This window comes from Aedes albopictus, chromosome 3, assembly GCF_035046485.1.
Source record: "Aedes albopictus strain Foshan chromosome 3, AalbF5, whole genome shotgun sequence".
In the NCBI taxonomy this organism is placed as follows: Eukaryota; Metazoa; Arthropoda; class Insecta; order Diptera; family Culicidae; genus Aedes; species Aedes albopictus.
In genome coordinates, this window is record NC_085138.1 from 61,465,028 (window position 1) to 61,490,027 (window position 25,000).

General features: G+C 44.2%; 1 protein-coding gene across 1 annotated transcript in view; it reads left to right on the forward strand.

The window, feature by feature from the left end:
• LOC134291681 (uncharacterized) overlaps positions 1–22,876 on the forward strand; it is a gene marked incomplete at its 3' end in the record, with an annotated part of 111,914 nt that extends 89,038 nt beyond the window's left edge. The window contains 2 exon segments of the mRNA XM_062859752.1: positions 11,366–11,847; positions 21,664–22,876. Of these exon segments, the coding sequence (XP_062715736.1) occupies positions 11,366–11,847; positions 21,664–22,876 (1,695 nt within the window).
• Between the last annotated feature and the right edge of the window lie 2,124 nt (positions 22,877–25,000).

Genomic DNA, 25,000 nt, shown 5'->3' on the forward strand with positions numbered 1-25,000 from the left:
CTAGTCTATCTATATATATAAAAATGAATTTCTGTCTGTCTGTCTGTCTGTCTGTCTGTCTGTCTGTCTGTCTGTCTGTCTGTCTGTCTGACCGCTATGGAATCGGAAACTACTGGACCGATCGGTGTGAAATTTTGTATGTGGGTGCTGTTGGGGCCGGGGAAGGTTCTTAGCTTGGTGTGGGATCTCTCCGGTCTCTGGAACGGGGGGCTCCCATACAAATGACCTTGCGGGGAACGTCCCTATCGAGCTGCACGTCAAAAAACACAGTAGGCAGGCAGTACGACGTTTGCCGGGACAGCTAGTGAATAATAAAAATGAGTATAAACTGGTATAGGTACATACGGAATTTGATAATCCGACCTAAAACTCGCCTGCTTCAGCTTCAGCATAGCATTTGGTTATCCAAATTTCCGTCTAAATATGGCAAATCAGCGTGGACATAACCTTTAGGCTGCCCCAACATCATTCTCTCGTTAACCGGTAACCGGTTGTTTCGCTCATTTCTTTTCCATGACCAATTCCATGCCATTTACTTTCAATATATTGAAAGTCAAGTCTACATACTAGAGCATGCCGCTGCTGGCCTCCTGTATCATAGAGAGCCCACTACTATATGTAGTAAACCGGTATTTCTACCACCATCCATCGCCGCACACCCACTGCGAGTATGGGCGATATAGCCCGACTATCGCACAAAGTGCGACATTCAGTCAGTCAGACTGCCATCCAATGATGATTGTTGGGAGGAATGAATGCCGCGGCGGGACCCATTCAAAGTTCTCTCGCTGGCTGTGTGTGCTTAATATTTCTTCTCAAGTGCTTGACGACGCTGATAAAAACGCACGTGGCTGGAAACTGTCGACGTATGCAAACTGTTGTGGTGGAGGCTGTGTTAAAGTTTTAAATTTGAAAGGGAACCTGTTTTGTTCGGGGCGCTCAACTCAACCGGGCGGAGGAGACGTTCTCTCGCAGCTTGGTCTTGGCGCAGCCAAGCTAAACCTGAAGAGAGATATTGTGGATCGACAACGGTATGACGCAATTTTTCTGCAAAGAGATTGCAAACAGTTGCCCGCCGGGCCATAATCGATTGATGTCAATTTCGATCAGAAAATAGTAGACGTAAAACTATTCCGACCAACGACGACCGTCAGTCATCGATAAATGGGTCATGGTGGAGTTCGTCAGGGGCTGTTCATAAACCACGTAGACCAAAATTTGGAAATCTCAGACCCCCCCCTCCCCCCTCGTAGACTTTTGTCCATACAAAAATTTTGAAATTTGTATGGAGCGTAGACTTTGGCCAGACCCCCCCCCCCCTCCCCCCAAAAAGTCTACGTGGTTTATGAACGGCCCCTCATCGTATGTACCTCCTCCCAGGAGGCAGTCTCCGCATCGGCACCGGTACGCCGTGCCGTGGAGTTGGTATATGTTTGCCTTATTACAGCATGTATGACTGGCATACGAAATCCATCGCAGCGCGATTGTAACGGGACTTGGAATTCTTCTGAATCTTTTCACTTCCCGCCAAGCGCGTAAATATTTTGGTTGGAAATTTGGGATGGGGAAGCGATCGTGTGTGCGCGCCTGCAGATTACTAAAATGCCGTCCGGTTCGATTAGTCGCCGTAGCTTAAGTTGATAGACACGATCACACACCGGGTGTATTTCTTTGATGAAATGAATCACCAAATTGTCACAGTCCAATTCACATCTTATATAAGTTGATCGAAAACATACCCGACTGAATCACACTCAGCGCAAAGAACAGTGTTGTGGTGTAACGAGGAGAAAGTTGTTCTACCACTTCAATTTTGGTGGACAATTTTTCGGTTGACCTGGGAAGCCAACCCGTATATTATTGCGAAGGTCTTTCTACTTCATTGCAGCACGAATCGCAAAATTTCCTACGTGAGCTGCACTGTAGCAGTAGCCAGCAACCACGAACGGTGAGGCCCAAAAACGGGACCAGAGTATTGAATTAGTTGTTTTACGTTCGTTACACGTTTTTTTTTTCGTTTTGATTTTTGAACGACAGCTATTGGAGAGCGAACCAGTTTTGGACTTTGCCTTCACGTGAAAGGCTTGGCAACAGTAGAGGTGCACAGTTGTGAGTTTTTGCTCCACTAGACAGGGCAGAGACATTTTGTGCAGCTCACAAAATGGCAAAATATGCATTCGCGCTGTCGCGAACGCAAACCGGTGAATGGTCTTGACATTTTGGTGTTATAGGTTTTCGGGGATTTTTATCTGCTAGGCGTATTGATGTTTGATGACGATAAAATTGTCGTTTTTTCATCATGCGAGTGTGACTGGAGTTATACTCGAAGCTCTTCCAAACTTAATTAACGTTCTTAGGAGGTTTTCAAATATATTTCTGTAGTTTTCGTGCTCAACAGCATAATAAGGGTAGAATATGATGCAGTTTTTTTTTCTGGATATCCTAGGTCATCTTAACTGTTCTTGAGTTTAGACCCAAAGTATACGGGTGTAGCGATAACTTCATTCATTATAAAAACTACGATTTGTAATCTATCATGTCCAGTACGTCTTAAAATACACTACACCGTCTTCAACCAGAGCTCTGCAGAGGTTGCACAGACTGAACGAACACTAACATGAGACAACGGACAACACACGAAACACCCAGTGGTCCAGTGGAGAATTTTCCGTTAGACGAAAAGTTTTCACGACTGGAGCGGGAATCGAACCCACACTCCGAGGCTTACGAAACGGTCAGACGACTGACGCCTCTAACCGCACGGCCACGAAGCCCTTGCTTCTGAAAGTTCAATAGGCAGTATTAGATCAGTCGGGATATCCTAGGTCATTCAAACCGGTCTTGAGATTACATCCTAAAGTCTGTGCGTGTAAAAGTAACTATTTTCATTATACAAAGCTACGATATGTAATCTATGATGTCCAGTAAATCTGCTGAATGTTCAATGGACATCATCAGATCAGCTGGAATAATCCAAACTATTATGATGTTTGAACTCTAGCATCTACAGCAATTGAAGTTGCTGTTTTGGCTATATAGAGTTATGTTGCATTATCTATTATACTTACCGGAGCTCACTAATACAATCAGAGACTATGAAATAGTTTCGGGATATTCTAAATCGTACACACTGTCTTGCAATATGTTAAGTGCATGGAGTCTACAGCATTAATAATATTTTTTACTGTTTACTCAAACACAACAATATCAACCGTAATGATTGTATCTAATTTATTTATTTAGCGTTAATAACAATTATAAAAAAAACTGAATCAACAAATCTTCACCACAACAATCGGTTCGTGGTTGCAGTCCTTATTCTAGGCCACATTTGCCAGACCGTCCTGAACCTGTTCCGCCCACCTTGCGCGCTGCCCCCAGTTCTTCCGCGTTTCTTGCAAACATCAGCTTTGCAGGGTTGTTGTCCGGCATTTTCACAACATGCCCTGCCCACGGATCCTTCCAGCTTTTGCCATCTTCTGGATGCTAGGCTTGTCGTAGAGTACAGCGAGCTCGTGGTTCATTCTCCTCCGCCACACATCATACTCCTGTACACCGCCAAAGATGGTCCTAAGCACCCCACGCTCGAACGCTTTGAGTGCTTGCATGTCCTTTTCGAGTTCAGGTCTCGTGTTCGTAGAGCATGGTCTTACTAGTGCTTCGTACAAGGTACATTTGATGCGAGAGTGAATCTTTTTCAACCGCAGATTCTTGTGAAGCCCATGGTAGGCCTGACCACCACGGATAATGTGCCTTCGTATTTCACGGAAAACGTTGTTGCTTGCCGTTAACAAGGACCCGAGGTATACGAAGTTCTCGGCCACCTCGAAAGTATCCCCGTCTATTGCGACCAGTGGCGTCTCGTAAACTCACTTTGACTTTTTACCTGTTCAACGACCCTAAAACTTGCATTTGCGGAGAATTCGGGACCAGAATCAAATTGAAAATGGACAAAAACGACTATTCTTGTCATTTTCTACAAATTACAAGCCAATTTGTTGAGATAATTTATGATTTTCTATTCGTTGAACAGGTAGATTTGAGGTTAGGGAATCGCCACTGATTATGACACTGCTGCCTGTCGTTCGTGGTTCCGCCTGCCAGTTTGACTTCGTTTTCGACACGTTCACCATCAGTCCGACTTTTGCTACTTCACGTTTCAGGCGAGTGTACAGTTCTGTCACCATTCTAAATGTTCTAGCAATAATATCCATGTCATCTGAAAAACAGATGCACTGGCCGAATCTCGTGAAAATCGTGTCCCGGTTGTTGAGCCCGGCTCGTCGCATAACACCTTCCAGGGCGATGTTTAACACCAGGCACCAGAGTTCATCACCCTGTCGTAGTCCCCGGCCGATTTCAAACAGATTATGCGATGATATTATTTATAGCGAAAGGACTTCGTTATAGAACAGGATCCTGGTTGTCTCAAAGGTTTATAATAATGTCAAGTAGACTTTAGATTGGCCCAGTAAGCGTGGTTGATTATGCAACGTTACTCAGTATAGCAGATATAAGTACTATTACGAGTGTAGACCTGAAGTTCTGAACTCTAAGATAGTTTGGCTGACCTGAAATATCCCTAGAGTGTCTATAAATGATATTGTAGAGTTCAAGAACTTCACGGATCCCAGTAGATTAATTATGCAATGCTATTATTTATGGCGAAAACACATAAAATTATTCTTGTACATTTGAAGGACTTTACTAAAGGGCAGTTTGGAACACCTAGAACATCCCAGAATATAAAACAACTTTTGATATTCTTGACGAAGCTTAAATGAGTACATATGAGCGTAGCCCATATCCAAATTCAGCTGGTATGTCAATTATTTCGTTTCTCCAAACTTCATGGTGTTCAGGATGTTCTAGGTTGTCAATAGTCTCAAATACAAATATTCCCATTTTTCCCTTAAGGTGAAATGAGAGCGCATCAGGTGCATTAGTGACTCGCGTTTTCAAGAACACCGATCCTCGAAATGCCCGAAAACGAAAACGCTACTCAATGATTACCACGAGTGAGCAAAGCTACTCATGGTTTTTTTCAGCTGAGTTTGTTGTTTAGATGACGAGATCCGTGCTTTCGGCGTTTGCAAAGTAGTCATTGTGAAGGCCATCTTTAGTTTCGCTCATGTATGTCCTTAATAAAGTACTCAATTTGCAACAACTTTGCCGAAGAAAGTATTCTGTTTTATTGAATGTGTGAATTTATAGTCATTTCTATGTACCTAGGGGTGATATATGGCACCTTCGGCTCCGGAGGGTTAAGCAAACGGAGTCTTCAGAAGCTTCTTTCACCCAGATTTATACTGCAAAGGGTCAGTGCCGTACCTTGTTGCATAAAAAAAGATTTTTGGGCGCTGTCTTTCAGTATCATCAGATGACTGTTCCAACTCAATGTCCGGGCTGACTTCAATTATGTCTGAAGGATCCGCATATCTATTCATCACAGTAATTGATATGATTTGAGATAAAACATAACTTTTTGTCTTTCTTGTACATCAAAGTGTACTGAAAGACTAGGGTAAATGTACCAATAGTGGTGCTATTAGTAGCTCCTTGTAGTAAAATAATCAAATAAAAATTATATTACCACAAAATAAAAAGTCTGAAAGCGTTAATCGGTAGTTTTCCACTTAAATTTGCTAGGAAAAATGTTAAAACCATTGTTTATTTCAGTTTTTGCTAATAAATGACTTCCACCAACTATAGGTACATGGTTCCTATTATGGAGGTAAAATTTAACATTGGTTCCTATAGTGGCGCATCCCATTGAATTCTTATGGGACCCACCACTATAGGAACAGTACCACCACTATAGGTGCAAGGGAGCAAAAAAATTAAGGAAAATAATTGTTTACAATATGTTTTTCGGTAAATCCTGAACAAAAAACTGAACTAATATTATCAATTAGGTATGGTGCATCTATTAAAAATGTAATTTTGAGGCTTTTTGATCGAAATAGGGCTAAATTGCCACTACCACCACTATTGGTACTACCTCCACTAAGGAAGCTTTTACCCTATATGGTCACTCAGAAAATTAGTTTTCGATCCAAGGCTCGAAAGACCAAGTCACAATACAAATCAAATAGTTCGACAAATTGAGGTGATGTATATGTATTGTGTGTGTATGTACGCCTGTGTTCGAAAAAGGTCATTCACTTAGAGCACTTCCCATCAGCTGATTTTTCAGATTTTAGCACGAAGGAATCGAACCACATTACTTGCTATTTTAAATGGTTCGCATCGGTCAAGGCGTTTCAGAGTTATGGCCATTTCAGTGATCCGGACCAGCACCGGTGGAACTGGCCATGTATAAAACTGAATCAAATCTCATTATGCGACACAGCTGCGCAGATTTCTATAATTTTTCACATGGTTGACAATTTTTGTGCAGAAATCAACACTGGAGAACATAAAATCCACGATGTTGGCCCACAATTAAAAAGACGACTGCCTAAAGTTCAAGATGACGACAAACAATGTAAGAAGGCGGCTGGTCATGAAGTTTCAGACACTGAAACCATGCAATATGGGTGTATTTGGTATACGTAAGATGTCCGGAGTCCAAAAATGGCGACCAGACTTTTCAAGATGGCGGTCTAAAATCCAAAATGGCGACTCGAAGTTCAAGATGGCGGCTGTTGAATGGAGTTATAGGCTCCAAACCATGCAATATGGGTATACATATTTATTAGAAACGGGGAAGATGTCTGAAATACAAAAAAATCACGACCGAAATAGTCAAGATGGCGGTCTCAAATCCAAGATGGTGGATCAAAATTTAAAAAGGAGGCTGTATATGGAGTTTCAGACACTGACATCGTGTAATATGGTGTATGTATTTGGTATGGAGATGTCCGCAATCCAAAAAAGGCGACCAGAATATCTAAAATCAGGCGGTCTAAAATCAATGATGATGGCTGCTTTTTTGGGGATTTTTAGGCTTTTAAATCATACGATGTGGGTATATTTAATATGGGGAAGGTGTTCGGTCTCCGGAGTAAAAAAAAATGGCGATACGAATATCCAATATGGCGGTCTAAAATTTAAGATGGCAGCTGTTTTATGGATTTTTAGGCTCTCTTAATTCATGCGATATGGGTATACTTGGAGTGGGGTGTGAACAAATATTAGTGACATTCCCCTTGGGTGTCCTTCTCCTAGCAAGCGTCGGTGACATCAAGCATAACGACGAGGTGGGCAGTGTGATGCTACCTCATTGAGGAGTGGAGTTTTGGCAGAGAAAAAACAGCACCATTTTTTCAATAAAGTTTTACTGTTCTTCTGGAGTCTAACGTCAATCGTTGTATGTTTATAAGGCTCAGCGACACAGCGAAACATACGTTACACTTAGAACAAATTTCATGAAAAAAAAACATCATCACTAAAACGCAATCGCCCAATGCTAAACTTACTGTGCTTGGTCGGGCCATCACTAGGTGGCGGTAGTAAGCAAACGTCAAACAGGAGGAGCTTCGTAGGTTAGGGTCATCAAGCTTCTGCTACACTGCAGTTAGAAAAAATCACCGACTTCGGTAATGTTTTACCGAAATCTCAACCATTAAATTTGTTTTACAGGAAAAAATCGGTAAAAATAGCAACTTTACCGAACTTCGTTAAAGTTTGACAGATAAACGATAACGTTTTACCGAAATTTGGTAATTTTTTACAGATCTTCGTTAAAAACTTGTTAACAAACGCTCAGCAGTTGAGATTTTGGTAAAAATCACCGAACTCGACTAGCTGTGTATGAGGTGAGGGTTCGATTCCCGCTCCGGGCGATGAAACTTTTCGTGAGGATAGGGGTCGCACACGCATACCGAAGTCGTGAGGGAGCTGCGAAAGCAACTCTCCACGAGGTGAATATAAATTACACTCATCTCGTGGAGAGTCGCTTTCACAGCTCTGTCACGACCTTGGGATTCGTGTGTGACCCCTACTCTATTCGGCAAAGTATTAGGCAAAATCACAAGGCAAAAGTCGCCCATACATCGCTTCTTGATTGCAAGCTTCTGAGCTGAGAAAATAGCAAGTGAATGTAACTCGTTGCAAGTGAGTGTTCCCATCCCTGGTGTGACGTCTGTTTCTCTGTAATACAGATCTTCCCAACAGATGGCGCTGAAACATCATTTTATTTGCTAATGTGAAAAAATATATTGGGATTGGGATGCCTCTAGCAACTCTTCTTGGAAGCGCCTCAGGGATTCCTGCTGGAATTCACCAACCCCATGAAACGGCTGTCATCCACATACAACTGGATTGAAGCCAAAAATTTGGTGCTGGACGTGGTGCTAATTTGAATTGGCGGTTGCATAAAGCTGAAAACATAGTGATTTTTCTGTTTGAGCAGGCGCGACATTCACATTTAATAGACTTTACCGTTGTTTTACTTGGGCTAAATGTATTTTCATACTGGTGCGTCTTGTAAATTTAACAAAGTTCACTAAATGCATTGAACAATATGTGTAAATAATCGTTTCTCGATCACGAATTTATCTTCGTACGACAAAGTTCGCATCCGCACGTAGCAGATTGGCCAGCAGACTGAAATTTCGTAAACAAATCCGTGGCGCCCCACCAAAGACGGCGGCTTCAAGAACTAACGCTTTCTTCAGGGGGTTGGAATTCACCCACGGCTTCCCGTTGCATTCCTCCAGAAATATATCCTGTGATTTCTCCAGGGATTCTTTAAGGGAATTCCTCCATTTCACAAGAATTCCTTCTCATTCCAGAGATTTGTAACGAAATACGTTTAGTTATTCCTGATATAATTCCTCCAAGGACGCCTGCTGGATGTGCTTCAGTAATCCCTACTGGGATTTATCCAGAAGCTTCTGTTGGGATTCCTCCCGGAATTTCACTTAGGGTTGCTCCAGAATTCCTTCTTTGATTTCTTCCATAATATATTGAGGTGTCCCTCCAGAGTTTTTTTCCAAGGATTCGTTGTGGGATCCCCCCATAAATTCCTTAGGGAATATCTTCAGAGGTTTTGCTAGGGGTTCTCTGCTTGGAATCCTCCTGGTACATATTTCCGATAGGAGTTCTTCCAAGCAAGGATGGCAGAAAATCACTTCAAGCGATAAATGATACAGGATACGAATTATCCAAGATAGCCTTGTTCTTGCGGTAGCATGATGCCGACGCCTCGCACCGTGCTCGTATCACAGAACAATTAAAGCATCTGATGCACGCTTAATCGCGTGATGACCCGTTATCGGATCATGTTACAAGTCATGATAAATTGTATTCATCACATTGTTTGCCACTTATGAACCCGTAAGCCGCATTCATGATTCGAAATGATACGTTCATAAGCATATCTGGAAGTTTAATCACCAAGAATGCTCAAAAAGTGAATGAAATCCCTAATTTATCATTCCGACTTCATGATAACGATCGCATCGCGCCCGCACATGCCGAGCGAATCATTCTTCTCGGACCGAAGTTTGTTATGATGCTTGACGACAAAATGTTATCGTTGTTGCTATGATCGCGCGATGCCGTTCGACCGCGACACATTCGAAATCTGATCATGATCACTAGATTTCCATCCTTGCTTCCAAGAATTCCATCAGGAATTTAAGCTGGAATGCTTTCTGGAATTGCTACAGAAATTCCTCATGTGATTCTTCCAGGAATTCCCCTGGGTATTTCTTTCTGTGAATCCCTCCGAAGACTCTTCCTGGAGTTTCCTGGATTCCTGAGGGGATGTTTCTAGGAATTCCTCGTGGAATTCTTCCTTGGATGCATTCAGAAATTCCTCCATAGGCTCGTTCAGGAATTCCTCTGGGAATCCCTTCAGAAATTCCACTAGGGATTGATCCAGGAATCCCTCCATGGACTCTTCCAGGAATTCTTCTTAGGAATTCCTCTAGTTTCCAGGATTTTTTCCTGAAATATCTGTAGAGATTTCTGTATGTATTTCTCCAAAGATTTTCTTAGTTGCTCCTCAAGAAATTCCTCCAGGGATTAATCTAGGCATTCGTCTTCCAGGAACTTCTACAGGGATTAATCTAGGAGTTCCTTTTCTGGGATGTTATCCAAGCATTCCTCTACCATAGTCGACTTTCCAGATTGATAAGCATATTGGTTCACCTGAAGAGGCACATTGGCCAGATCACGGATTTTATGATCGATAATGCTTGTGGCTTCGTGGTCGTGCGGCTAGTGTCACCAAGCATTTAGTCGCATCGTTCTGAGGAGCGCGGGTTCGATTCCCGCCGCAGCTGTCAGGAAAAGTTTTCGGCTGTGCCACTGCGCGTTGCATGCTAGTCCTTTGTCTAGTGTCGTGCTTCCTTCAAAGAGCATAACAGCTCACTGGAAGCACTGAACGTGTCCGTGTCTTTTAACTGCACCATGCACAGTGAGAAAGGTTATGCTCACTCCCAGTCGTCCTTTCAATTGATTCGTTGTGCATTTTCACTGGTTCTGTTCAATCATGGAGTGCAACCAGTCTAAACTAAGCTAAGGTATGATTGCCTCTTGATTCGATCGTAAAAGAAATAAATCCGCAATGTGCTCCAATAAACCGATCAGCTTTCATGAATTCGTTCCCTCAAAACACAAATAAAGGCACATTAAAGCATGTTACCAACGGTTAATTCACTAAACATTTGCCAAAAATGGCTTTCTACTTTCGTGTGCCCTCTTCTCCACTGCGACTGCACGTTGCACACTTCGTCTCGCGGACCGCCCCGATGACCATGAGTAACCGCACATCGGGCATTTTATTTTGTCTTGTTTCAGTTTCGTCGATCGATCAACCAAAAACCGTTTTTTTGCGATATTTCGTAACACGCGGCCAGGGGCGTGCCGCCAGTCAGCCGGGTTGGCTGCCCGCCCGCAAGCTCTACTTTCGATTTGTTTTGTCCAGTATCAAATCTTGGGTAATCTACCTTAAAACCGCAAACCCCGAACCACGGTTGATGATGGTAACTGCAGTTTTTTCTTCTCACTTTGCAATCAACCCATTTCGAATAGCTGTGAAAACTTTTCCACTACGACACGACATGTTCGTTTCGTTTCTTGCGACCGGGGCTGGGTTTGTCCCTGCGTGGAATTTCAAACGGATTTCTAGAATTGCGCGTGGTTCAAATTGGATCACTTTCACGCCCGATATAAATAAATCGGTACATAGGTATGCAAAAATATGTGTCTTACGTCACTCGGTGGCGGAAACCTTTGGAGCGCCGCGTATTGCGTCATTGGGAAAGTCCTTCCGCGCGTCACGGCCGAACCAATCGGCGAAATCCTTTAATTGAGTTATGCAATCACCTAATTAGCGATGTCGCGCACATACTTTCACTACTGCACTATAATAACCACCTATTTTCGTTTTTTCCCTTTCGTTCCATTGCAGCCGGAGGAGTGGCCCTCCAATCCGGACGACTTCATGGACCTGTTCCACATGGACACGAACCTGTTGTTCAACGATGGTTCTGCCGGGTCGGTTGGCGGATCGGACGACATCGCGTCCAGTTTGCTCAACAATCTGCAGAATGTGTGGATGAGTGGGGAACTGGGCGGATCGTTAAACGACGGCGGAGTAGTTGATGGGATCGACCTGCACGGTCAGGTCATGTCGCCATCGTCGTCGCTCGGGTCCGATCAGGAGTTTCATGGGTTCCCCAATGGTAACAGCAGTGGAAGCAGTAGCAACGGTTTTGAGGATGACTTTATCAGCGGGTCACCTCATGCCATGACTGGTGCCGCCAGACCGAACGTTAAGATGGAAGTGGACGAAGCCATGAACGAGTTTAGCGCTTTCGAGCGAAACGTCGAGCAGCAGGCCCTCTCGTCGGCCGCATCGGACAGTGGACTTTCGAGCGATAATTTGGATTTGTAAGTATCATCAACTGGGTTTTGTTTGAAGTGAATTGTTTGTAACATGCCACCAGTTATACTTAAACTCAATGGGAGCTTATATGGTATGTAACCAAGTATGTTTATTAGGGTGACCCACATTTATATGAAAAGCATACAATTAACCCTCCTAATCTGTTCTTTTGAATTCTTAGAATCTATGATGAAAATTTGAACGAAATTAATTATCTCAAGGGCACGCTAAACAGACTTATTATTACAGTTTTCGGATTTGACTGCGATAGAATTTAACCTTGAATTTAACTTGAAATAGATTTCCCAGTCTTGACAAAATTCAAATACAGCTGTTTAATATTGTCCGACTTTTCGATCACATTTGGGACCTTCTTCAGGGCTTCAATTATTGCCATTTCTTTTTTTAGTGTTGTTCTGTCGAACGGAGAGTGTTTCTCTGATTCACTATTACTACTACAATTTCATTAGAAATCACATAGCAGTTATGTCTCCTGGATTTCTATTATGACACAGTGGTCATCGCGAAGCACACAAATTAACCGAATGTTGTGAAAATCGTTCCCCGGCTGTTAAGCCCGGATCGTCGCTTCACACCTTCTAGAGCTATGTTGCAGAATAAGGCACGAGAGTCCGTCTCCTTGTCGCAGTCCCTGGCGAGATTCGGATGAACCGGATAGTTCACCCGAAACCCGTACGTAATTTTGCACACCGTCCATCGTTGCACAGTGGGAAAAAAATAGGTATAAAACTTGAATAAATTCAATACCTCTGCTCGAAGTGGATAGATTCGAATGAATTTTTGACACAAACTGCAAAAATCACTGTAGTTTCAGATATAGATGGTGTCATTCGCCGCACGATGCTGGAAATCAGTGTATTGAGCTTGTTTTACCCCGATCTCCATCTCTCTCACACCTTTTTAAAAAAAAATCCTCATCTATTCTCGATTGGTGTGCAAGAAAATGATTTATTTAACTCGTATTTGTGTAAAAACTTTTATAGTTTCGGCAATTTGACATAAGGTTGGTCCTGCTCTTATCGATTGCGCACGGTGAAGATCTGGCCCGTTGTCGACCGGCCGTCAATGAAGCCGGCTTGATAACTTCCCACGAACTCATTCGTTTTAGGTGACAGACGACGGAAGATGATTTTGGATAGCACTTCAAAATATTGATCGCTCTGAAGTTCTCACATTGCAAATGGTCGCCTTTTTTGTGAATGGGGCAGACTACCTCTTCCTTCCACTCCTCCGATAGCTGTTCGATTTCCCAGATGCTGACTATCAATCGGTGCAGACAAGTGACCAACTTTTCAAGACCCATTTGGATTAGTTCAGCTGCGATATCATCCTTGCCAGCTGTTTTGTTGGTTTTTGAGGAATGGTATCGTTAACTTTCTTCTGCGTGGGAGTTGGTTCATTTTTGTCCTCCGTTGTACTGGCGTCGTCCTTTTCTCCCGTGCCTACGTTCTCCACGCCATTCAGGTGCTGATCGAAGTGTTGCTTTCACCTTTCGATAACCTCATGTCCGTCCGTCAAGAGGCTTCCGTCCTTATGCCTGAATATTTCGGCTCGCGGCACGAATCCGTTGCGGGATGCGTTGAGCTTCTGGTAGAGCTTCCGTGTTTCTGGGAACGGCACAGCAGTTCCATTTCTTCACACTCCGCTTCTTCCAGGCGGCGCTTTTTCTCCCGAAAGAGGCGGGTCTGCTGTTTCCGCTTCTGTTTATAACGTTCCACGTTCTGTCGAGTCCCTTACTGCAACATTACCGCTCTCGCTGCGTTCTTCTCCTCCAAATCCGTTCTGCACTCTTCTTCGAACCATTCGTTCCGTCGATTCCGTTCCACGTACCCAATGGTGCTCTCGGCTGCGTCGTTGATGACTGCTTTCACTGTACTCCAGCAGTCCTCTAGAGGGGCCTCATCGAGCTCGCCCTCGTCTGGGCAACGCGGCCTCGAGATTCTGCGCGTATGCTGAGGCGACATCCGGTTCAGTCCCTCTAGGTTGTACCGTGGCGGTCGCTGGTACCGTACATTGTTGATGACGGAGAGTTTTGGGCGCAGTTTGACCATCACCAGATAGTGGTCGGAGTCGATGTTGACGCCACGATAGGTTTCGATGTCGATAATGTCGGAGAAGTGCCGTCCGTCAATCAGAACGTGGCCGATTTGAGATTCCGTTTGCTGTGGTGATCTCCAGGTGTAACGATAAGGGAGGCTGTGTTGGAAAAAGGTGCTACGTATGGCCATCGTCTGCTGGTGGGCGCTGAACTTATCAATCGTCGGTCTGAATTCCTCCTCCTGGCCTACCTGAGCGTTCAAATCTCCTATGATGATCTTGACGTCGTGGCTTGGGCAGCGATCGTACTCGCTTTCGAGCTGCGTGTAAAATGCGTCCTTGTCATCATCAGTACTTCCGGAGTGTGGGCTGTGCACGTTTATTATGCTGAAGTTGAAGAATCGGCCCTTGATCCTCAACCTGCACATTATTTCGTCGATCTGCCACCAACCGATTACGCGCCTCTGCATATCACCCATCACAATGAAAGCTGTTCCCAGCTCGCGTGTGTTGCCGCAGCTCTGGTAGATGGTATGATTACATCTAAACGTTCGCACCATGGATCCTGTCCAACACACCTCCTACAGCGCTACGATGCCGAACCCGCGGTCCTTCAGTAGATCGGCGAGTATGCGGGTGCTCCCAATGAAGTTGAGAGATCGGCAGTTCCACGTACCGAGTTTCCAATCGCAAGTCCTTTTTGTTCGCTGGGGTCGTTGCCGTTGGGCTCGGTTCGTATTATTCTGTTGCTGATTTTCCGTTACAATGGTTTTTACGGCTGGCTCGTAGGGCCTGACATCAACCCCCTACTTTCCGGAGGACCATAGCACAGACAAACAGACGTAACACTCTGATAATTCCCATCGTACACCGATTTAACGGTCTTTTTCAAAATTTGAGAGTTGGCCAACTGCCCAATCGTGGCGCTCGCATAGCTTTTGTTCGAGTTTGACGTTTGCTCACTACCGCCACCTAGTTGGTGGTCGGCCAAACATAGTCTTTTTAGGCCTAACATTAGTCTTTCTTTGGGCGAATATGTTTCCGTGACTATGATTTGAATCGAAAAATGTTGGGAGTGTTATGTCTGTTTATCTTTGACCATAGTGTACAGTTGAGCTTAGAGTCCTTCCCTGGAACTCGGACGTAGATCAGCCGCCCCTAGCATGGGGATCGGACGCTGTTGTGAGCCGCTCCTCCTGGAGAACAGACGCTCAAGTTTGCCGAAGCAAACCCCTCCCCCTTCCCTGTCAGCCTATGACTAAAGTTCCCACCGGGGTTGGTTACCCGATCATCCCTAAGGTTGCTCATAGTTTCCGGCCGGTACCACGTGGAGATAGGGATAGGAGTTGCTTATCTCCAGATATTACAAGGAATTTCGATGCACGGTCAATCACTCCATCATGATTTCGTCAGCGACTATCCGGATGGGGTCGGACAGGCTCCGTTACGCAGGGCTCTGCATGTAAAAGCCTGGTACTGCGTTTCAATAAGGTTGACGATTTTACGCGGAACTCTCTTGCGTTTCAGGGCACTCCACAGATATTCGTGGTTCAAGCGATCGAAAACTTTTTCGTAGTCAATAAATGCAAAATAGAGAGACTCTTGGAATTCGTTGACCTACTTCTGGTTGATACAGAAGGTGACAATATAGTCCACACATGATCATCCTGCACGGAATCATGCCTACTGCCGCCGGAGGGACACGTCTATCTTCTCCTGTATTCGATTTAGGATAACTTTGCGCAGAACTTTGAGAAAAATACACAGTAACACGATGTCACACTAGTTGTGGCAAACAGTAATATCCCCCTTTTTGGGAATCTTCACTAAGACGCCTTGCATCCAGTCGGTCGGAAAAGTCGCGGTGTCCCAAAAATTACAGAATATGTGATGCCACATTTGCGCGGATAGCATGGAGTCAGCTTTGAGCATCTCAGCTGATATACGATCGACACCGGGAGCCTTGTTGGACTTCATGCAGTAATGGTACCTCAGAGTTGACAAGGGTAATGCACCGTATCCTATTAAGTGGTTCAGGCTTAGATGTTGATGGCTGGTCGCACGTCGAAACTTGAAGAAGTTTTTCGAAGTGGTCAAATCAACGTTTTAGCTAGTCAGTTGGGTCGGTGAGTAACTGCAGTTGGCGTCGTGAGATGTCGTAGAGGAGGCGGATATCGTTGGTTGTGGTGGCTTTCTCCGCTTCTTCAACTAGGGAGTCCACCCGTCCCACGCTCGCTTGTCCGGTCTGTAGCAGCGTTTGACTTCCTTTTCTCGGACCGAATACCGTAGCCGAGACTTGTGTTTGACTGCTCTGGTTCTTAACCGCTCTATCGCGGCCTTTGATTCTCTGCGTTCCTCAATCTTCCGCCAGGTACCATCAGTGAATCTCCAAGTCGGCGGGTGTTGAATCGTTGTCCGAGTCTTTCCTCCTGCTGCTGGATTTGAGCAATGCGTAGCCGGATCTCGCCGACCAAAAGGTGATGCTCAGACGCGATATCAGCGCTGCGTTTACTCCGAACATCAAAAAGGATCCGTCTTCATTTTCGGCTGATGCAGATGTGGAGGTCGATATGGTTATCAGTATGTCAATCACAAGAAAACCACGTGACTTGATGCATTGGTCGATAGGGAAAAAGTGAGCCTCCAATCACCAGGTCGTTGTTGCTACAAAACTTTGCAGGCAGCTCACGGGTTTCACTCATTTCTCCATGACCTCCCATGCCACGCTCATAGTCCGTGTTGTCGGAGCCGATTTTCGCGTTGATGTCACCTGTGCAGATCATGATATCGCCTTTTGAAACTTTATCCGCAACGGCATTCAATTCACTGTAGAAATTCTCCTTGTCCTGTAGCTCGGCAGAATCGGTCGATGCGTAACTTTGCATTATCGTGAGGTTGCGAACCCGTGGTCTGAATCTGGAGCTCTTACTTGATAAACGCCGCCTGATCCTGGGCTCTAAGTAGAAAATTTTCATGCCACAAAAGTTCAGCTTATTGGACGCAGTGGCTTAATTTCCCCAACAGGGGCTGTTCATAAACCACGTAGACCAAAATTTGGCCATCTCAGACCCCCCTCCCCCCTCGTAGACTTTTGTCCATACAAAAATTTAGAAATTTGTATGGAGCGTAGACTTTGGCCAGATCCCTCCCCCCCTCCTCCCAAAAAGTCTACGTGGTTTATGAACGGCCCCACACGGGAGAAAAAAAAAATAAAACCAACACTTCGGTATCGGGGAACGTTGCTGCCTCGAATACAGGAATGTACCTGTCCCGATATGGTAGTTTGTGTTGGTAGGGTGTAATGAAAGAACAACCGTCTAGTACAAGCACAGAGAGAGAACTAAATTTTATTGATTACAATATAATTACAGGCTACTATGATTGAAATATTCTTCCGAGATTGCTTCGCTATCACTCCTCCTCAAGCTCGGAAGACAACATACAGAACAATTCGAGCTTGATTACATCACCTTTCGTCACTTCATGAAACTTGGTGCGTTTTCTTCCCTTTCTTCCATCGACCAGAGTAATCCGACTTGAGTATGATCGCACCGACAGGCACACCATTCGACGTCTGGCTCCTCCTGCTTGTCGGTTGACCCTCCTACCAGAAAACCTCCATGGAGCGATGTTGATTCAATGCCGCCACCGCTGGGGTCTTTGCCATGCTGGTACTCATCGCCGCCGGCCCACGTGTTGATGAGAATATCCCGGTCCATGTTCAGCGAATACAGTCCTCCAGTCATGGTGGCTGCCGCGATTACCTTGCCGTGTTTGAGAATGCGGCAACCGTTAGTGTCGAAACAAATAACAGCTTCTTTGGATGCCAATTTCTTCACTGATATAAGGTTTGATTTCAATTCCGGCACGTACAGCACTTCCGCAAGAGTGATTCGGTTGAGGCTGCCATCAGGAGAAAGGAGCACAATGCGACATGACCCCATGCCGGCGGAGCTGGTCGTTCTCCCATCCGCGAGACTTACCTCCTGCTTTACGGTATTGTCCAAGGTGTAGAACAAATCCACATCCGCACACATGTGGGATGATGCGCCCGAATCCATCAGCCACCCATTGGAGAAGTTTGGTTTTCGTCTAGCCAGAAAGAAATATTCTTCGAGGATTTCTTGACGGGCTGATCGTGTCCTGGGCACGTTCCGTCTCGTTGGTTGATCTTCCGATTTTTCGTCGATGATCCGTTGTTCCGCCAACGCCTTGCAATGCTTCTCTTTATGACCGGGCTTCAGGCAGTACTTACAAACCAGTTTCCTCCTGTCCACGCCAGCCATCAGCAAAGACTCGTTGGGCACCTTTTCGCAGCGTTTTGCTACTTCATCTACGAGCTTGGACTTGATTAGTTCCAACGTTAGCTCGTCGTCGGATCTACTCTCCAGAGCAGTGGTGAGTGTATTGAACGACTCCGGAAGGCTTCGAAGCACCATTGCAACTTGCAGATTTTCATCCAAATCTTGGCCTGCCAAAGTCAATCGCTCGAAGAGGTCCTCCATCTCAAAGATATGTCGTTCTATATCCTCACCATCGCTGTACCGCTTCTCACACATTTGCTTCAGGAGGGATACCTTTGATGTCAAGGTTGCTTTTTCGTAGTGACGGCGGAGGCTCTCCCAGGTGTCCCGAGCCGTTTTTATGCCTTCGATGAGGTTCAGTTGGCTATCCTCAAGCAACAGGCCAATCGTCGCTCGCGCCTTCTGGTCTCCGTTGTCCCACAATCGAACTCTTGCTTCATCAGCTGCTCCAGGTCCAGCACCCAGTTCTGGTCGGTTCTCGGTCACGAACTGCCACAATTCTTCGCGAACTAGCAGAAACTCCACCTTTTGCTTCCAGATACTGTAATTGCTTCCATTCAGCTTGGCAATTCCCAAACGATCCATTTTTGCTTGCAGTGTGAAAAAATTTTCGGCTTGTTTATTGGTTGCTCTTGGTTACGGCGGGGCCCACAACCTGTTGGTAGGGTGTAATGAAAGAACAACCGTCTAGTACAAGCACAGAGAGAGAACTAAATTTTATTGATTACAATATAATTACAGGCTACTATGATTGAAATATTCTTCCGAGATTGCTTCGCTATCAGTTTGTGTTCACCAAAGTAAGACCAACGGACTTCACTTGGTCCTAGGATTGGCGAATTGTGTCAGTTTGCCTTGCTGAGCTAGCGTTAAATGTAGATGCCATTAAATCAGTTCGTGGTCTTTCTCTGTTTTTTTCTTGAACGGTTTGTTGATATTCAGGAATAGTAGGTTGTTGACCTAAGGCTGCCATCTTATGTATACCTACCGGTGGAAGGGCATTTCATATTCAGCCGCTGGATGCCAGAACAGACGCTGTTTGAGTCGCACCTCCTTGATTAACAAACGCTCGGGACGTACCTTCTCAATGTAGCTGCACTACAACTAAGCACACAACTCTTAGCTGACGGTTCACGTGCCATCGTGGAAGCTTGAGGTAGGAACTTCCATCTTGCAAATGACCCTAGTTTGTCTGTCAGCAAGCTATCTTTACGGTCATTGAACATGACGTATGTCGGTGCTATTTTTCTTCGCACGACGTTATAGCACCGACGAACCGACGTGACAATGGCGATCCAAAACTGTCCCTCCCTAATTTAACGGTCGACCAGCGAAGCGAGCGATCGCTTCTGTCAAATCAGCACAGACGCGAACCGTTTCCTATATGAACACACGGGGGTTTGGTGTCGAGCTATCAAATCATCGCGAGCCGTTATAGAGGTGGCGATAGTGTTCGGCTATTTTTCATCATGGCGTCGCGGACAACAAATTTGAATTTATTTGTTCTAGCTGTCACGTCGGTTCGTCGGTGGTTATAGACTGTATGGAACAGAATAATATGCGGAGGTTTTACGAAACTGTAAAACCTCCGCATATCATTTTGTTCCATACAGTTTTACGAATGAGTAATGACATTCTCCTCACATAGCTTCTTCTTTCTGAAAAAAAAAAAATTTGAGCAGTACCTATTAGTTCCCGCTTTGCTATGCTAACGAAACCGGTTTCCCACATGACTTCTTAAGAAGCCATGGAATGATTCCAGTTGAAAACTTTAAAAGGAGTCAGACTTTCGAAGACCGTGAACATTTCTATGATCTCTTGGGTATAACAGAAATTTCATGAAGTTTTTATGGAACTCTAATATGGTCCTAATCCAGCTACAATGCAAATGCCAGTGGCGTCTCGTAACCTTACTTTTTACCTGTTCAACAACCAACTTGCAATTGCGGAGGATTCAGGATCAGAATCAAATTGCAAATAGACGGAAACGGCTAGTATCGTCATTTTCTACAAATTACAAGACAGTTTGTTGACAAAATTCAAGAATTTACATTCGTTGAACAGGTAGATTTGAGGTTAGGGAATCGCCACTGGCAAATGCAAATATATACATGTTTCAAACAAATATAATTTATAACTCAAAGCCACACTATGTCGGTTAAGCACACTACTAGATTTCAAATAAAGCGGATTCCGGTCCATCAACGAAAAAACAGTATTCGCTGTTATTAAACAGACTTGAACAACCAACATGCATTCGTCACCTTTCAAATTGAGGAAACACACAATCATATTGCAGCTCAGCGCAGCCACAAGACGGCGCACGCCGGCCGCATACATTTCGCCACAAAGTCTACTCAAACTTGAAACATCCCTTTCCCTTGCGTTTCATGGTGTCATGCCTCGTGTGTGTCTAGGAGGAGCTCTTAGTTGTCTTTGACGTGCGGATGACGATGGGAATGGGCTTACACATTTTTGTGCTGCTCACACTCTCAACAACTCGAACCCTGAGTAGTAAATGCACAACAGACTGACGCGGGTTGCATATATCACAAAGAAGCAATCTAGGTCAGTAATAACGATTTTAATGGCTTCGCTTCTCGGTTTCTCTGGTAGATGCATTATTCTTCTGGAGCTTCCGCTGACCGAGATGTGGAATGCGATTTTATTAGTGCAGGAAAAATGTGACCTTTCTAAATGCACTTAATCCTCTGCTGTCCATGGTAGCCCCTGAGTGTGTACATTAACTGGATTTCTTCTTTTAACAACGTTACATCTCAACAGGAAGCAATCAGTGAAGTACTAGATTGAAAGTAGTGAGCTGGATTTTTGTATGGTGAGATGATCAATTCTCCATTTCTGCAATGAAATGGCGCAAACAGCGTGGGTTATATGATTTCTTGACTAATTTGGTGCTGTTTGAGCAAAAGTTTGGGTAACTGCATTGTTGTATTATTTATTTCTTGCAACTTCAACAACACAGTTACCCAAACTTTTGCTCAAACAGCATCAAATTAGGCAAGAAATCTTATAACCCACGCTGTTTGCACCATTTTATTGCAGAAATGGAGAATCGATCATCTCACCATACAAAAATCCAGCTCACTACTTTCAATCTAGTACTTCACTGATTGCCTCCTACTGGGACAGAGCCTGTTGCTCTGCTTAGTGTTCTATCAACTTTTGCAATCGTATATGTCATCATGAAGTTAGTGGTACCTACAGCTTGCCCGAAAGGTTTGGATTATGGCAGAAATAGGCCTTACAAACCAATATGCAGGAAATATAGATGATATTTATGATTGAATTGAACTCTAAATGTATATTTTGAACATTTTCTCACTGGTAGTTTTCACACAGCGAGTTCTTAAAATAATCCTTCGCATTATTTATTTTATGAAAAATCTACGAATATCAATCGTCTTACGATCTTTTCCATTATTCTTCTCCCCTTCACAGTGACCCAACCGTAGACTACGAGGCCCTCAGTCCCGCCATCTCATCACCCGGACCATCCATTAGCGAACGTGGCGGATTGAATTCTCCACCTCGCTATGTCAAACAACCGATTCAGCAACCAATCCAAAAGCAACAGATCGTAGTTCAACAACCGGTCCAACAGCAAACGCTTGCTTTACCGGTGACCGCAACTCCTCCGTCGGCCGCGACATCAACCCTAACTAAAAATGGCAAGGTGTACCAAACGGTCAAAACTGTTGTTACCAGCAGCGGTACGCAGAACCGGAAGAACCCCACAAAGGTTATCGTTGAAAAGGTTACCCCAGAATACGATGCCGGTACGATACTGAGCAAGGATCAACTGCACACGACAACACAGCTGGCCAACGGAAAGGAAGTCAAAATCTATCGCGTTGCATCGCTGAAGAACGGTCAAACGGTAAACGTTGCTTCCGGTGCCAATGCCAACAAAAAAGTTACGTTGCAGCTCAAAAATGGAGCTTCTGCTAATACGGTTGCAACTAAAACCGGAGGCACGGTTTTCCTGAACAACAAAAGTGTGGTTTTGTCTTCTGCACCGGGAAACGGCCAGACAGCAGTTCGGAAATTTATTCGCGTTCAGCAACAGCAACAGCACAATGGACGTCCGATCTTGGTTCCGGTTTCGATCCAGGACTTGCGTACCATCAAAATCGTGAACTCGGCCAATCTGAAGCCCAAATCGGCTAATATCAAATTGGCCGCGGCCAACCTGCTGCAGCAATCGAAGCAAGGGCTGATCCAGAAGAACGTTGTCCTCTCCAAGGAGCAACTGATGGTGGATGACAGTGATGCGGCGCAAACTTCGGACAGCGAGAGTTTCGTGTTCGAGGACATCATGCAGCAAAGCAGCTCGGTAATTGAACAGGTGGAGCGCCAGCAGAAACAACAGCAGCAGCAGTTGTCCAGCGATTCGGATGCCGACATGGACCAGGATGACGATTTGGATGGGGACGACGATAGCTTGACCGGCGGATCGAAACAGAATGCATCCGGAGGTTATCAGAAGCTGGTGTTGACGACGGAGGAGAAACGCTTGTTGGCCAAGGAAGGCATTAGCCTGCCCACGAGCTATCCGTTGACCAAGCATGAGGAGCGGGAACTGAAACGGATTCGACGAAAGATTCGCAACAAGATTTCCGCTCAGGATTCACGCAAACGGAAGAAGGAATATGTCGATGGGCTGGAGGAACGGTGAGTAAATTACCTTAAACCATACAATTGCAAAACTATTGTTCTGCCTAGTCAATATAGACATCAACCGGGCCTAACGTTTTTCGGAATTCGGAGAAGGGAATGAATGTTAGTTGGAAAAACATTGCTTATAGCAGTGGTGCTCAGGCTGGACGATACCGCGGGTCAAATTTGCAATTCGGGATCGTCCTGCGGGCCGCATAAAACATCGATGCACAAAAACAACAAAAAGAACAATTCCAAAAAATATTTATTAAAGATCTGAACTGTTCAGAACTTGTGTAAGGGTCAAACTTTATAATCTATTGCCATTCGTTGAGATCAATTTTGATTCATAAGTTTGGTTGAGAAAAACGTTTGAGCTTCAAATTGAAATTCAAACAAACAATTTAGAAGTTGCCCCTAGAATTGCCTTGAAGCCACTTGAAGAACTTGTCAAGCAGCTTTAACAAGAATTTCTTTAGAATCGCTTCAAAAAAGTTTGCTGGATTTCCACCTGAAATTTCTTGTGGAGTTGCTCCACAAGGTTTTCGAGAAATTTCTTGAAGTTTCTTTTAGTTTTTCTAGAATTCTCTTGAAACACTTCCAAGAGCTCCTTTTAGATTTGCCTTTGGAACTGCCCTGAAGTTACTACAGGAATTCCTCATTAATCGTTTCCAAGAATTTTTCCTAGAATAGCTTCCGGATTTTTCCGAAAATTTTCCAGGAGTTTCTTGAAGATTTTAGTAAATTCTTTCCATAAGTCGCTTCTAAAGTTCATCATTAAATTTCTTCAAAAATTAGATTTTTTAACCATTGTTTCCGGAAGTTTCTTCAACATTATCTTCTACAGTTGCTGCATAAGTTGCTTCAAATTTATTGTTCAAATTTTCCTCAGGCGTTCCTCCTGAAAATTCTCTTTTTGTTGCTCGAGGAAATTATTCTAAAGTTGTTTAACAAATTTCTGTTGGAGTGGCACCAGAAAAATTTTCTAGGAGATGCTCCTATAATTTCCATGCAGTATCGCCACAACTTTCTCATTGAGTTTCTTCAAGTTTATTTCCTCCAGGATGATTTGAGTTTCTCCAAATATTTCGCTTAAAGTTGCTTAAAATTTTTCTTCAATAATGTTTCCTGGAGTTTCTCCAAAAATGTATGCAAAAGTTTTTCCAAAAGGACACAGGAAACGCTTTATGAATCTCGCCTGAGATTTTTTTTTTCTTTAAGTTCGTTCAGGAGTTTCGCTTGGACAATTTAAATGGGATTCGTTAGTTTTGTTTCGAAAAACGTGTCTTATAATAGAAATTTAAACAAACAGTGAAAATTAAACAATGTTGGCAACCAAGTTTAGATTTGTTGAGAATTTGGCAAAAACTTCGTGCTTTGTGTTTTTATGTTGTTCGGAAAGGCGAAATGTGAAATATTTGCTCAGCGTTGCATTGACTGCGCTTAAAAACAGCAACTAATTTTTAAATGATTCAAGATTACATTTTTAACAAACTTTCATTTGATTCGTACCACGCAGCCAAGGGCTGAAAGTCTACAATCACGAAACGCGACGCGAGATAAGACACGACACTTATGGTTCTTACAATCGTCAAAATAATTAAAAAATTACCTTAATGCCGACCGGTTTCGGGCTCGATGCAGCCCATCTACGGGACAATGTCCGACTGATTGCGCTGTTCCAAGTTGGGAGAGAGAGAATGCTACTGCTGCTGGTGGTTCGTGTCGACGAAATCGAATAGACTCGACATGATGGGAGGATCGTCTTCATTCATCAGCGGTTTTTGGGCATTGCTGATAAACATTGACTCCCATGCGTTTAAGTGGGAAGCTTTTCTTACAGTTTTAACGATCTAGGTTAAGGAACGATACTTGGATCAAACGTTGAGCATGTTAAACTCCCAACACAATACGATAAAATTCACTGTAGAGAAGGAAGTAGAAGGGAGACTCCCCTTTCTCGATCTGTTGATCAGTAGAAAAGAAGACAGCACGTTGAAATTCGGGATCTACCGCAAGCCCACCTCCACCGACAGATACATCACTTCGGATTCCAATCACTTCGGTGCCCAGAAGCAAGCCGCCTTCCACTCTATGGCACACCGGTTGTTCAACGTAC